Source organism: Sorex araneus, chromosome 3, assembly GCF_027595985.1.
Source record: "Sorex araneus isolate mSorAra2 chromosome 3, mSorAra2.pri, whole genome shotgun sequence".
Classification (NCBI taxonomy): Eukaryota; Metazoa; Chordata; class Mammalia; order Eulipotyphla; family Soricidae; genus Sorex; species Sorex araneus.
Window position 1 is genome coordinate 148221879 of NC_073304.1, and position 15983 is coordinate 148237861.

Below are 15983 nucleotides of genomic sequence, written 5' to 3' on the forward strand. Positions count from 1 at the left end.
ACTTTACAGCTTTTTCTTTTTAGTTTCTAAAATCCACTTATCTGGTAAAATAGACAGGAATATGATCAAGCTTACAGTGAAAGTCAAAAACACTTTAATGCTAACTTTTCTACACAATGAAATTGGGGGATGTAATTTTTCTTCCAAATCCCTGTTGGAGACATCAGACTTCTTATGAGAGGAAGGTTTCTTGAAGTGGGAGGGAAAATGACGGAAAAATTGAACAGGTGGACCACAAAACCATGAAATCCATTGTTCCTAAGTTCCCGGAAACCCACCATTGGGATCACACCCACTGCGACAAAGAGTCAGAGCATAGGATGTGTTTAAGGAGGTGGTAAATTTCTGAAAATAGCAGATCCCATATGAAACGGGCAGTTCTAAATAGAGCTGTTAGAAAATAAATGAATCCGAGCAGTTACTCAGAGGTTAAAGTTAAAGCCACAACTCTGAGAGTGGGTGCACATGCTGTGGGTCCTCAAGGCGGTTTCCTAATCCTTGGGCATTAAAAAGAAGCCACTGTGGAAATCAGAATCTCTTCCTTTGTAAATTCAATCCATAGCAAAGGGATTTCAGCTGTGATTGCTGAGTTTGAAAAAAAATCAACACTACTTAGAAATGCACGAATTGCTCGTCACTGCAACTGATATGTTTCTAAGCTGTTCCATTTTGAATCAATTACCAATAAGATTCCTTCCATCCCATTGTGAATGGAGAAGGGAATGGATAAAACAGAGCAGTTAAAATTTCCCTTGAATTTTACTGCATGAAAGAATTTAGGGTGAAGAGGTTTTAGATCAAATTCAATATGTAGCCACTGCATGTCAGACAATGAAATCTCTACATTAAAGTTAAAGAAAACAAGTGTTGGAAAGGGAAGTCTGCATATGCACATTCTAAAGAGCATGGCTAAAAATTCCACCCTAAATAAGTGAGATTTTTCCCCTAGCAGATATGAAGAAGGCATATTACCACAGGAGGGACTAACAATACGATAGGAAGATTGAGATCCCAAAACTGTATATCAATCTTATTTTATATTTTTGTTTTAGCATGTATAGCTTAATAATTGACAAAAATTCAAAGCCCTCCCTATAAGATAAAGAGTCAATAATGTCAAAAGAGTCTCAGGGTCAGAGTGATAGCATAGCATTTAGGGCACTTGCCTGACATACAGCTGAACAGGGTTCAACCCTCAGCACCCTATATAGTGCCCCAAGCCTGCCAGAAGTGAACCCTGAGCACAGAACCAGGAGTAAACCCTGAGCACCACAGGGTGTGACCCAAAAGCAAAAACAAAAATAGAATCTAAGGGTTAAGGATATGACCCTAGAGTCCCGTGATTGTGGGTTTAAATTCTATGGGAGTCATATAAAGTACATTGGAGCTACATCACAATGAAGAAGTTACCTGATTGATTTGAGCCTCAACTTCCTCATCTGTAAAATGAGGAAACTGACCCTTCTTTGAGGACTAGAAGTCTAGATGCAATGAGTGTGAGTGAAAACATTAGTATAATACCTAAGATAGGGTGTACCCTCAAGTCATGAAACTCTATTTATGGAACTATTGGCTAGTGAGGTGAGATGATGCTTGTGGGGTTGGGGAAATACAGTAGCTTCTCCCTTGGAGATAAAATATAGAAAAGGGAACATTTTGGAGAATGAGACCTAAGTTCCAGCCGGGGTCCAGTTACCTTTTCCTAGCGACCAGCCAGGGCCTGAACATTTGAGAGGATCCTGGGTTTATGGAATGAGACTGAAATGGGCTCTTCACCTGGGAATGTAGGCGCACTCTCTGTTGCCAGGAATGAACATAAACAAAGCTGCGGTAAAACTAGACTCTTTTTTAATAGCAAATAATTAAATTAAATCCAGGCTGCTTATAGCCAAAAAGCAAGAAAACTATACAAAACTTTATAACCAGATGAGAGGCACAAAAGCTGAAGCTCCTGCTGCTTCCCTAAATTAACAAAACAAAAACAAGAAACTTCCCAGATTCTTTCTTTCCTGGTATCTGCTTGGCTTAGGTTTTCCTTTAGTTCCTTTACTCTTTTCTTTTAAAACTCAACAGGAAACACCTGAAAACTCTTTAATACATTTTCAACTAACTGGTAAAACAGGGCTCATTCCAGAATCCTGGGGAAGGACCTGTCCAAAAATCCATCTTCTTCAGCTTATGATGGGGTCATATATCCTGACAAACTCATCAAATTGGAAATATATATATTAAATCAAGATGTATTTAATACACCCAACCTATTAAATATCATAGCTTAGCCTAGCCTACCTTAAATACACTCATAATATTTACATTCACCAACAGGTAAGAGGAAAAGTATCTAACAATAGGCCTATTGTATAATAAGTTATTGAATATATCATATAACTTACTGAAAATGAAAAACAGAATGAATAATTGTATGGGTTGTCACCATTAAGGGATACAAATGAAAACACACTAGGCCTTAAGGATATTTGAATTACTGAACCAAAGATTAATTGCTGGATGATGAGAATGCTGCATTCACGGTCATCACGAAGATCAAGAATAACTAGCTGAAGACACTCTAGAGAAGCTGCTGTTTCCCCTCATGAACAAATGGCTGTCTGGGGTCTGTTGCTCATGGCCATGTCCTATATGATAAGAGAGAATTGTACTGCATATTGCTTTCCTGGAAAACCATAAACATTTTAAATTCAAAATGCAATTTCTACTGAAAGCATCACCTTCACACCATCACAATTTTTAAAAATATCTTGTCATTAGTCAGTACCATCTGAACAAGCTTCCAGAACAAAGGCCTTAAAAAATGAAACAATGAAATATCTTTATTTCCTATAAAATAATATAAACCTTTTTTGGATTTGGAGACCCATGGAGAAATGTTTAGAATAACCAAAAAGAAACAACTTTATGTTATACTACTTCCGTCATCTAGAAAGACTCCTCTGTCTTCTGCCCAAGAATTCCTGGGGATCTGATAAAGTTGAGGTTAAGGGTCCCCAGTTCCACCCTCTACCTACTCTACATGTGCCAGTAGGCTGATTCCCACTCTTAAAAGTCCTCTTTCTCTTCTTCGAATACTCATTTTCAGGTACTGGAAACCACAAAGTCCTAATGGACTTGACTAATAACAAATACTAAGACCCTGTACTCTGTTTCTAACCAAACACCGTATACCAAGTGGGAATCCCACTCTTAGTTGAAATGATGCCATTCAAAGCAAAATACAAGGCTAACAGGCCAGAGTTTGCCATAAATTACCATCTTCAACAATTTCATTTTTGTTGTTTTGTTTTCTTTGGGGCTGCACCCATGGTGCTCAAGGGTTATAAGTGGCTCTGTGCTCAAGAGTGACTCCTGGCAGTGTTCAGAAACTCTATGCAGGGATGATGGGACCAGCCCAAGGTTGGCTGTATGCTAGGTAAGTGCCTTACCTTTAGTCCTCCAACAATTTCTTATTCAAGCATGTCGCTGAGTTGAGAAATTAGTTAATTCCATTAAGAGAAATAAAGGTCACTGTGCTAAATCTGTTGCTCTCCCATTTGCACTATCTCATTTAATCTTCACAGCAACCTTTTGATGAATATATTTATTATTAACATTTCACAGATAAACTGGGGTCTGGAGAAATTAAGTTATTTAGTTGTACTAAGGCTGTACAACTACAAATGTTGGAACCAGAAATCAGACATAGCTTTTAACCACTATACAAGCATCATTCATTCATTTATGCACTGCAGCAAGTACAAATAAAGTAATAATTGATACATTATATAAGATGATAATAATGATATTTCATAGCATTATTTTAAAATATGTAACATATACATGAAATACATATATTTTAGCACAGTGAGTACTATTCAATTAATATAATTTGTTATCATTGTTCTGTTATGTTGTTGCAATTGTTCTTACTGTTTTAGACGGCCTCAGTATACAAGGCATATGCTCTATCACTGACTTACATATCTGGCTCATTACCTTACTAAGTGTTTGCCCTGTGCCAACCACTTGTACTAGAATAGTGATACAAAAGTAGTGAAGACAAGATTGCAACCCCAAAACAGTTTATAAGGTAGTGGTGAGAGAGAATAACCAATAAATCCATGAACTCCACAATAAAAGCTTACACGGGGACTCAGGTTGGAGAGAATGGTGGCATCAACTCAGACTGGGGAGCTGTCCCTGGAGTTTGAAGGCTTTCTGTAAAAAGTCTGTAAGGAAATAAAGTTCTATAAGACAGAAACATCAGAAAACCTCCTAGGTGTGTGCTGGGCCTAGTTTTTTGCTCTGACCCTGCCCTGGAGTTCAGAAGCTATGAATAGAGGTTTTGAATGTTAAGCTGTCTTCTGATCTATCTTGTTGACAAGCGCTTTGCCTGTTACTAAGTCATCCTTTTAGCATTCTCACATCTCTGCCAGATCAAGAACTCAGCTTAGCAGACTAGACATGGAAAATAGTTACTCGCGCTTTCCATCAGGCTCAGACAGTAATGAGGGGCAACTTTTCCTTTGGGGGAAGGGTGTACCACCTCAATTAACCAGTGATGAAGTTGCTTTCCTCAGTGCTCATATTTCAAGTTCATGGTTCTTTCCGTTATTTCTGAGAATAGCACAAAAAAATGTTGAATGCATAAATGCATTTCCTTTACATTCACCAATGCCATAGCATTCTTTTGGCAGGAAGCTCATGGGCATTCACACACACAACACATGCAAAATAGGTTAAATCAAACACAAAGAATGAGGAATCACTGACCCAGGACTTCTGAACATGTGATATTAATCTAAAAATCTTTTCAAGGGCTTTAAAAATGCTCTTAATTCTAGCTATAAAAAAATTGGGGAAAAAAGCTTTTGTCTTATGTTGATTTTACTCTTACTTTCTACAACTGCAGTAAAACGTCCCTAGTTCGAACAAAGTAAGGAGATGAGTCAAATTCTAACCTAGGTGCATTAAAAGAAATTTTTAATTATTTTTAAAGGTTAATAGATACATAGAAACTTACACCTACTGGGGCCTCAAGATTACTTAAGTCTTCTCCTCATTTCACAAAGCAAGAACTGAAGCCACATCAAGAAACAACTTTAAAGCATTTTCCTCAACATTTCTGTGTCTCCTGCCTTTAAAACAGTTGTGTCTGGTTCCAACACTAATAAAACATCAGTAGAGTGTCTAAATCTAATTTACGCTAGTCTAGCCATGATATGTGAATATAATCTAGATTCTGAGGGCCTGTGTTGATAGTTTAGTAGTAGAGTGAATATTCGTGACTATACACATAAACAGTTAAGGTTTCTGAACTGTTTCACAATTCACCACTCCTCTGAAAGATTGGCTTCCTCATTGGCTTTTCTACCTAACCTTTTCCCCTAAATAGGACATATGTATACAATGTGTGTGAGAGTGTGTCTATACACCTCCCCTCTCCAACTTTGCTGTGAAAAATAAATCAAATTAATAGGTTTCAATCAGGAAAAGCACTACTGTATTCACTCTTAGGGAACTGACGCTTGAACTACATGGCCTCCTAGGAAAATCAATTATTTTTCAGGAGCTAGAACGGAAGCCAAACCACTCAGGTCACATTGTAAGCCCTGCATTGCAAATGTGCCCCTTGCAACCTAAAGCTAAGAACATTGGGAGTGAGGATGAGGGGATGCTGGAGGCAGTCCCTGCCAGCTAAAAGAATTCTCGCCAGATACAGAAGCATGCCATTTTCCCATCTACTCTGAAAAGTTGGGTGATTTCTTCTTTTTTGTTTCTCTTCCTTCATTTTTTTTTCTCAGTAATTACTTCATTGTGTTTGATCTTCAAGAGCAGGGGGAGGAGTGTGGGGGAGGGGGGTGGAAGAAATTGCCATCCCTTTTTCTCCGTGAGCAACACCCCCGGTTCCTAGGTGTGGCATCAGTGCCAGTGCTCACCCCGGGATCCTTTCTGTCCCCCAACCGACAGAATCAGAGTGACTTTCCTTTTTAGGGGACTGGCTGTGTAATGTTTAGTGACCTTAGAATTACCCATTTGGAAATGGTTAGGGATTAAAAGTTCTTCAGGCCGAGGGATTCTTGGTTTCTAATTGCTCATGTTTGAAGTCAGTTTGATTCTTCGGAAATTTGTTCAGCCTGATGAAAGCAAAAGCACAAACTCCCCTCGGGGCTCGAGGTGTAAGATCCTAGGGTTGCTTGTGCTTTTTTGGTTCGTTTGGTTTGAGTGGGGGAGGAAACGGGGTCGTTTATCTGGGCCTTCCAGATGATCCCAGAGTACCGCAAAGCTCCGGGATGTAATTACAGCTGAGCGATCACCCACCCGTCCCCGGAGGGCCCGGGACTCCCGCCTGTAATGGTCCTGACCGGGTCCTCAGGCAGCCTCGAATCACCCGCCAGTCCCGGCCCGCGCACCACGGCGGGGCAGTGCGGCCATGCGCACCCACCGACGCCACGGACAGACAGCGGCCAGGCCCTGCGCGCGCCTGCAGGAAGGTCACCCGAGCGCCCTAAATTCTAGGCACGGAGTCACGGGAAAGGACGCGCCCCCACTTCCCTCCTCGGGAAAGAGTAGGGGAATTGGGGTGTAGAAACTGGAAGAGAGAAACAGTATCTCTAGGTGGAGCGAGGCAAAAGCGAACGGCCAACAGCTTTTAGGGGTCCAGTCTGGGGCTCTGGTCAGCCCACACGTGGGTTCTCAGACTGTAAAGAAAAGACCGAGCTGGTTGGGAGTAAGAACTCACCCTGCTAAGAACTGGGCACTGATCCTTTAAGGCTGCCACAGGTACGAGAACCTCTAAGGATGCCCTTCTGGAAAGTTTGTGGTTACCTGTGATATTGGGCGGGCTTCCATTTGTTTGTTTTGTTTTGTTTTGTCTTTGTAGGAGGCGCATTTTATCTGTGTCATCCAAAATTAAGGTGTTTTTCTTTTCAATCCTTTTAAAAAGTGCAGTGGCAATTTGGAAACAGTAAATACTTTCTCAGCCTCAAAAAACACAGTGTAAAAGCTATGAAAAGACAAATAAGAAGATACTTTTTGCATTTCGTATGTTCTTAAATTACCTTTCCAATTTATAATGTTTCTCTTGTTATTTCTTTTATAATAAATAGAAATTATTGTTTCTATCGACATTACTAGAAGAATGTGAAATTACTCCTCTGAATACAAGGAGCATATACTTTCCATCTAAAATGAAATAGCATTGTTCACAAAATAAAATGTTCAAATTTAGTTAAATTTTCACTCTTCCTAATCTTTTCAATACATTTGTGCAACTGAAAATAAGGCTTCATTTTCCTGTGTTTGTTCTACCACTTTGGTCAAAATCATCCATTAATTTGAGAATTAAATAAAAGCAGCAAAGATGCAAAGTTTCAAGTCTGGATTCTCAAGTGATACCTAGCAATGACAACTTTTCAGCCTCGTTAAGTTTTTGGTAATTTGTTAAACTGACTCAACCAAGAGGAAAAGAAAATTCCTTTTTTCTGAAATATTAATCTATGTCCCATTCAGAACTATAATGTTCAGATAGGAATTGGAAATGTATATACATACACGTGCATATAATCTAATACTTTAATGCCTTCAATATGTATAAAAGTAATGTTCATATTGGCTGATGTTTTTTTAATAGCACGGAATAAAAAATTGTGATTATAAGGCCTATTTGCACTTTAAGTATTAAAAAAAGAAACTCATCAGCTTGTAGTCTGCAAAATGTCTGACCTCAGAGTGACGCTAAAATGGCAGTGAATTAATGTTGATTTGTCCTTGCTAGTTGCCTAAATTCCCACCTCTTCCCATTTCACCTCTGGCCCTCCCGACTGATTCTCATTTTCCACCTATGACACTGGGAGCAAGGGGCTCACTTAAATTAACTAATGATTATCCTTGCCCAAAGAAGTATAAACTGACCCTAATTTATAAATTTGCTAATTACTGTTACCAGTGCAGACCTTTGAGTATATCTGACAAGCACTTATAAAATTCAAAGTTCGCTAGAAAAGGGAAAGAACAAAGCAAAAACAAACCACATGAATGAGAAAAAAAAGGGGAAAAGATTCTATATTCCACCAGTTTCTTCCTTTCATTGTGGAAAATGATCCTTCTTCCCTGTGGAAAAGTATACCAACAGATTAAAACTAGAAGGAAAATAATTAAATATTTTCTATGGCTAAACTACTTTGTCTTTTGGGACTAAGAAAGCAATAACCAACTATACCCTTGGGATAATCATTGCACTGATTTCTGCATTCCCAGAAAGAAAAGTGAAATGTCAACCTGATCTTTACCCCTGTGGAATTTGTAATTCCAGGCCAGCCTTGCTCTTTTTTTTTCTTCCAGTCACTAAAGAACTTCTACTAAAATCCATAATCCAATCTCTAAAAAAAGTGCTCTCAACAGGGAGGGCATTTGCCTTGCACTCGGCAGACCTGGGTTCAATCCCCGGCATCCATATGGTCCCCAAAGCACCTTCAGGAGTAATTCCTGCATACAGAGCCAGGAGTAACCCCTGAGCATTACTGGGTGTGACCAAAAAAAAAACAAAATAATAATAATAATAATTTAAAAATTAAAAAGTATTCTCATCTAATACGACAATTTTTCAACATTAATTATTTAATACTAATGAAGCCCTTGGAGAAATTTAGATGAACAAAACATGTCAGTCTTTAAAGCCAAAACTCTTTATGGTTGGATATGCAAGGTTAATGACAGTGATTTTACTTCCACTAAATTTACATCCACACACACTCAAAGAAAATTTTACCAAAAAATGCAAGGAACACAAACTACCAATATCAAATTATTTTAATTTGGGCTCACAGGTTAGTCTTATCATTCTTCACTGAATTTTCAGGAGCTGCTTATATTAATGAAGAAATGTTAAACTAAACAATTAAAAGATGTTTATGATGCCATTTAAAATGACTAGTATGGTGGGGAGAGATGGAGGGGCAGCAGTGGTTATGTTGCAATATAACAACTTTGGTCTAAACTCCAATATAAGAGACATAATTCCCTCTTCCCCCTGTATTAATTACATTACCTCATGAACGTTTCTTTCTGGGAGTTCTACCTATAAAATCAGGAAACCCAAGGAGGCTAGCTCTTAACACAAAATATTTCTTACAAAAGAGCAATGGCTGGGTGGGAGGTAGTGTCTCCAAAATAGTTAGCAGGGCTGACCACATGCTTTGCCGGCCAGAGGCTCAGGTTCGATGCCTGGAAGCTTGTGGTCCCCTAAGCACAAATGAATGTGTTCCCCCCACCCAACATATGAAGAAAGAAAGAAACTAGTGTTGAGTGAAGTGTGGGAAGATGCGAAATCCAAATCATAAACAACCCCAAAATTATAAATTGATTTTCAAAAGCCTCCTCACCACCCTTGAGACTCTCACTCCCAACACACACACCCCGTTAAGCTTGACCGGTTGAGCGGTGAGAGAGGCAGAGGTGGAGGCGGAGAGCGGGGCAGGCCCCCACCTGGTCGCTTGTTGCCCGCATCCTTTCCACAGTCAGCCCCGGCCTGCCAAAGGCGAGGAGGAGAGAGAGCGGCGGGGTGCAAACCGCAGGCGCAAACTGTGGGCATCCGGACCCGTTCTCTGTCCTCCCCCGTCGCCCTTCCACAGCCTGGAGAGGATTCGAATGACTCCCTTCTTCCTAGTAGCTTCTTGCTGGGCCTCCCTGTGCCGGGGCGAGTGTTTCACAACGAACTTCTCCCCTCCCGCAGCCGCTGCTGCCCGCGCTCCTCGCGCCGCGCCCGCCCCCCCACCCCGCCCCGGCGGCTGCCCGGCGATAGCAAAAGGCGTTGGGCTTTCCCCCGCGAGGGCACGACCACCCTCACTAGCCCACGGTGAATTCCGAGCTTGCCTGGGCCGTCCCCTTCACGCAAGGTCACTTTCCAGCGTGGCAGATTCGCGCGCTCTCAGTAGGCGCCACACTTGGCTTGTCCGCGGGGGCCCTGGCCGGACACCCGCGAGGCCTGCCCTGGTCAGAAGCGCACACACTCCGGACAAACCCGAGCTGACCCCCAGCAGATTCCCGGGGACCGCGCCCCGCGCGCGCCACTTGCCCCCGCCGCGTGGTCCAGGCCCGCGGCCTGTCCCTGGCGCTCCCTCCGCGGCGCGAGCACGTTCTCCCCACCGCCTTCACACTCTGCTTCCTCTTCCTTCCTTAAACGTCAGCGAAGAGCCACCTTACCCATTTCCACCCAGTGTTTCCCTTCGGGGACTTGGGGTGGGCGGAGAGGTAATGTCGGGATCCAAATCTTGCCGTTTTGATTCCGAGCAAACAAGTCACATAGTCACACGCTGGCAGATTAATTCGTGTGACCCACTGAAACTCGAAAGAAGACAGTGAGCGAGAGCGCCGGACGGGTTTCTTTTTCTCTGGTGGGGGAGGAAGCCACGGAAAATGGTCTCTCTCCCACCTCCCGGATAACTCGCTCCTAGGGCCGAGGCCAGGTGGGCGCGCAGGGCCAGAGCCGCGCAGCCCACGAGTCCTCGGGCGCCCCGGCTTTGCGCGCCCACGCGCAGGGAAAGCCAACGCCCTGAGCCGCGCGGAACCCGGCGGCTGCAAGGCTCAAGCCTCGCGGGCTGGGGCAGGAAATGCCCGCACAGAAGAGCTGAATGCTTTCCCTTGCTCTGGGCTGTGGATGTGTAGGGAAAGGCCCACCGTGGCGCTGGGGAGGCCTCTGGAGCTGTGGCTGGTCTCGGGGCACAGATGGCGCCGCTGCGTGCCTGAAATATACTTGCAAGGCCTCAGCCCGAGCAGCTGTTCCGGACGATCCGGGCTGGAAAGTTTCCTCCGTAACTGCTCAGCGGTGGCCGAGGCGAGAAGGCTCCAGAAGCGGCAGCTCCTAGACAAGCTTGCAGAACCACCCCACCGCGCGGCTGTTGAAGTACAGCCGCTTCTCTGGAAGATGCAGAGCGTTGGGGAGACACCTAGGCTGGCCCTTCTCCAGATGGTGTTCCGGGCCACCGGGCTTGGTGGAAATTTCTTGCAATACATACTGTGTGTCCTCGGGTGTGCGTGCCTACTACACGCACACAGACCGGGCTGGTCTGCGGTTTGCAGGTTGGAGCCACAAGCTGCGGGCACTTGGCCCCAGGCAAAACTAGCACTGTCCGGAGGCAAAATGAAAAGGCCAAAGCCCGGGCTTTGAATAAAACGTTTAACATTAAAATCTAACTCAAAGGTTGCCAAGGATCCTGATGAGGCTTGGATGGCGCGGGCCAATAACGGTGGCAGCAGTCAGGCGAATGGGGTGGTACGCGCACGAGAGATGCCCCCGACTAGGGCCGCCGATGTGTGCTTGTGTGTTGAGTCGCTTGGTTTTGTAGCTGTCGGTTCTGCTGGGTGAGTTTGTGTTTCCCTGATACTGACTTCTTAATGCTCTCGTTTTGCGCGAATCAAGCGTTGGATCGGACCCTCTCTCCATGTGGTGAAACAAGTTTAAAATTGTGAGGCGCAGCCAGACTGAGATAGCGGGCCGGGCCTTAGGTATATGAAAGTGACGGCAAAGCCACCCCTCCCACTGCCGCAAGACAGACTGTTAAATGCCGCCCTGTATCATTTGTTTGGGTGCTGCATCAGAGGGGAGATAGAGGGAAAGGCGCTGAGGGGCCCCGAAACCCCGGCCTCAACTTTTGCTAGCGTGGGTACCCAGGAGGCTACAGCTCTGCCACCTCCTGGACTCATTTCTTAGCAGGACCCGCCTGCCTCCTGGTCCCAGTTCTGCAAGGTCTTTCCCGTGCTGCATCCAGTTCCTAAGAAAACCTTCACCTCCTTGATGTTCCAACTTGGAGGTACAGCAGCAGCCTGGCCTTCCTGCACTGGTGGCATCCCTGCTCCTTCGACAAAAGGCGCACAACTGTTCTTGGCTTCTGGCGTTTTCCTCACCAGGATAGACCTTTGTCTCACAAACATTTTGTTCCATTTTATTTTGTTTTGTCTTCTTTGAATCTAAATGCCCACCTTTTCCTTTAAACAAAATAATGCAAAAACATTTTTTAAAGACTATAGGAATGGGTCAGTTAAGCATCAGGCTCTCCTCTCTGGTACCCATACCTCCCCAGCAAGAGGGCGGCATTGTGGACTCTGAATCTGTTGGTGCTGCTGTGGTGGCTACACCTTGTCCTAACCCTCACTTTCCTCTCCTCTCTTAGGGCTGAGAAGGGCCAGAGAGAACCCTGCCAGTTAAGGCTCTGATAAAACCCGAAGCTTTTTGGTCTTTTGATCTCTGAGCCTAGGACGACTCTGGGTGACCTGGACCCTCCCCCCCTTTCCAGTAAATAGTGTGTTTGTCCCACGCAGTCAAGAAACTTAGGCTTTTTTCTCCGGCAAGAAAACAAAACAACCTACCCTGAGTTGTCCTAAGGCCTGAAAGAACTGCCACCAAACTGGGTGAGGACCTAAGCAATTCTGACAAATAAATTCGGTGAGGCAAGTCTGACTTGGTATTGGGGGGTGGGGGGGACAAGGGAGCGAGGGAGTAAACACACACAAGCCACCCGTTCCTTTCTGGATTGCCCACACCAGGACATGCGTGGACAGGCACCCACATCCAAACACAGGGACGGACTTAAGCGAAATAAATCTCCTTTTAATTTTCTTTTCATCGACTAATAAAAATAATTCCCCAGCATTAAAGTCAAATACCATAACGGGCCACAAAAACACGGAGAATTCATAAAACTCTGTCTCTGCAGGTCACCAGCTAATCGTGTTATTATTAGCCTCGGGAGCATGGAAATTGAACTGTCACTGGCCAAAGAAAAAATGTAAGCGACAGCTGTCCCTCCTTGGGCCGGCCAGCTTTCCACACTCCAGGCTTCTGAGCCACAAGATCCTGCACCCTTGGTCACTCCCGCGTTTGAGGGTCCCCATTCCCTCCCGCAGCGGCCCCCAGCATGCCAGGCCACCGAGTTTAACTCCCCAACTCTGGCTGGTCAGCGGGACACCTCCTAAGGGGGTTTCCTGGCAGGAAAGTTTCGGAAGCTAACCCAAATTGCCAGCGTGTGGGTGCTTGCGTGCGTGTGTATGTGAACAAGCGCGCAAGAGAGCGCGTGTACACACACACAGACACACAATTCTTACCACAACAGCTGTTTCCCGAGGCTGTTTGAACAGTTGAAATCTTGGCATTTAACACAAAACGTTACATTGTTCCCCCACCCCACCATTGGGCTTATTGGAATATGGGCTTGAACATTCCCCGGTGCTTTGCGCGCAGCTCATTGTGTCCATATAACGTGCATAGACCCCAGACCCAGTCGCACCGCTCCCCACTCCCCTACCCCCAAATATTCAGAGATGTGAGTCCTGAAATGTGACCCCCCCCCCCCGCCAGGTGAAAGGGTCTAAACACGCATTCCTCTTTACATAACTGACAACGGAGTCGAAGTGTTAATTCTGCTCCTTCTCGCAGTGAGTGGGAGAAACGCGAGTCCCCGGCTAGGGAGGCGCGAGAACCGAACTGAAGACCAAAGTGCGACAAACTGGGCATGTCTCAAGAGTGGGGTGCCCGGCGAGATCTACGCACCAGTCCTTGAGCTCTCGACAGTGAATCCCAGCCCCGCCAGGCGTCTACAGGTTGCGCTCCTCCTCGCCCCTGGGTCTCCCGGAGCACCCGCCAGACCGCAGTTTGGCCTGTGAAAAGCGAGTGCAAACCAGGAGGCCCCTTGCAGGGAGGCTGGCGACAAAACTGCGAGGCTCAGGCCATGGTGCCCAAACTGGTTACGGGCGAACCGAGTGGAGATCGAAGGTATTTGCGCGAAGGAAAAGAAAGCCGCGTTGGAACCCGACAGGGCGTCGGCAAACAGGGCCTTGTCCTCTCCCCGCGCCGCGCGCGGCCCCGCGCCGCCCGCTCCCGCGCCCGGTCCCCCACACTCACCCGGATGAGGCTCCAGGCCGTGTGCGGCCGTGTCCTCCGTGTCTCCGAGTGGACCCGAGGGGCTTAGCGCCTCCATAGACAGGTCCAGCCCCTTCTCCTCCCAGTCTTGCAATTTCCGCTTTTTATTGGAGCCGATCAGGGCTTCAACGGAGAAGGCATGTGCTCGCGAGCTGAGGGCGACTGCAGACCTTCTCCTCTCACTCATCTTAGCCGCGCGCGCCCCGGCCCCCGCTCGCCCCGCGACTGAGCCCTGACACTCCTGGCGTCCACCGGGCCCGCCCCGGCAGAGGCGGCAGCTGCTCGGCGGATCCCGGCGCCCGCCCCCTGCACCCTCCTCCGCCCCGCGCCGCCTGCTCGGCCCGGAGCCCCCGGCTGCCCCGGCCGCTAGGAACGAGCGTCCCGCGCGCCGCCAGCCCTCCGCATGAGCGCGCGGCTCCTGCTTCCCATCCACCGGGGCAGGCGCTCACAGGCTGCGCCCACTAGGCTTCATTTTTTCGAAATTCTCTGTCTCTCCTCCTTTCCTTTCCTTTTCTCCCTCTCCCTCTTTCTCGCTCTATCTTTTCGTCCTTCCTCTGATCTAAGTTTCTGGGAAAGTGCCCCCCTCCCACATCTAAATTCCTCCCTTCCCGAGGAGCTGGGGGGCAGGCGGTGCGCTCCTGTCCGAGGGGCGAGGGAGAGGGAGGGGGTAGGAAGAGTCAGACCGAGGGGAAAAGAACCAGCCCCCGACCAATAGCGAGGAGGGAACAGGAGAAACCCCGAGTGCACCGGCCAATGAGAGCGGCGGAGAGACTGAGGCTCCGGCCAAGGCTCAGCGCAGCTTGTCCCCGGGATGCACTTGGGCCAATGTTAACCCCTGGCTTCCCGGTGCCCCCACGGGTTCCTCCACAGAGTGGAGCAAAGTTGGAAGCTGCCGTCTGATCTGTGCTGAGATCAACTCTAGCCAGTCCCCAAACTCCTTTCTTTCCTACCCAAACCGACTAGGTCCTTAGACACCGCAAGCTCAGAGTCGTTTTAAACAAACATCTGCAACTGGAGGGCTCTGACAAAATATCAGATGGTCCCCAAACGATAGAAAATGGGCACTCTGGAGTATATCCCCAGAAGCTTTTCTTTCTTTCTCTCTCTTTCTTTCTTTCTTTCTTTCTTTCTTTCCTTCTTTCTTTCTTTCTTTCTTTCTTTCTTTCTTTCTTTCTTTCTTTCTTTCTTTCTTTCTTTCTTTCTTTCTTTCTTTCTTTCTTAGATCTGGTTCTGCTTGGGTTTCGCCACGCAGGTTCTTATTTTTCCAGTCAAAAGCGTTCTAAGCCACTCTGGCTAGGACAAAACGAAAGACAGAGGGAGAGAGGGTGAGAGAGAAGAAAATCAAACTATACCCCCAAATGAGCGATTGCCTAGCGTCTTGAATGCAAAGGAGGTTGCCCCTCCTTCCAGCTCTAGCTGCTGGAGGGGTCCTCGAAACCCTCCGAAACCCTCCGGGGGCTCCGGGCTCGGGGCTTATCGCGCCATCAGCGGGCGGTTCCCGGCTGGGCCCACACGCAGTCAATGCGGGCCTTCTGTTTGGCGTGGACGCTGAGCTGGACTTCGCCTGCTCGGGCCCATTGCTCTAGAAAACTCACGGGAAGGGGCTGGTTGGAGGCAGTCAGGAGCTTTGAAGAGATTTTATTTTCAAAAAATTCCCTTCAAATTCGATTCCCTTGCCTCCTGGAGCCCATCTCTCCCCTCTCCTCGGATCCTCCCTCCACTCTTCAAAGAAAGAAAGAAAACTGTCTTTCAGTATCGTGAGGCCTTTGAGATTTCTAAGGAATTCCAAATCCAACACTTCTGGTCTTTTGGATTTCCCACACTTCCTCCCAGGTTAAGTCGCCGGCGACAAGAAGACCCGGAGTGCAGTCCTGCACAGAGCAAGTTCTAGCGGGCCGAGAATTCAGCCCTGCCAAGCTGGAAAGCGATCTCGGGTTTCCCGGAGCACAGCCGAAACACAGCGCTTGGGAAGCTGCTTATCCCAGGGCAAAGACCCCTGTGCCCGGTTGTGAGTGAGCGGTGGAGGAAAGATATCACCACACAAGTCTCAGTAGAATTCCTTGGCGGGCGGGCG

At 46.6% G+C, this 15983-nt stretch overlaps 1 protein-coding gene across 1 annotated transcript in view; it reads right to left on the reverse strand.

Annotated features, from left to right (window-relative positions):
- The window catches only part of TBX15 (T-box transcription factor 15), a 152332-nt gene extending 138236 nt beyond the window's left edge, over nucleotides 1-14096 (reverse strand). Inside the window, exon 1 of the mRNA XM_004614428.2 lies at nucleotides 13892-14096. Within this exon, the coding sequence (XP_004614485.1) occupies nucleotides 13892-14096 (205 nt within the window). The remainder of the gene's footprint in view (nucleotides 1-13891) is intronic.
- Between the last annotated feature and the right edge of the window lie 1887 nt (nucleotides 14097-15983).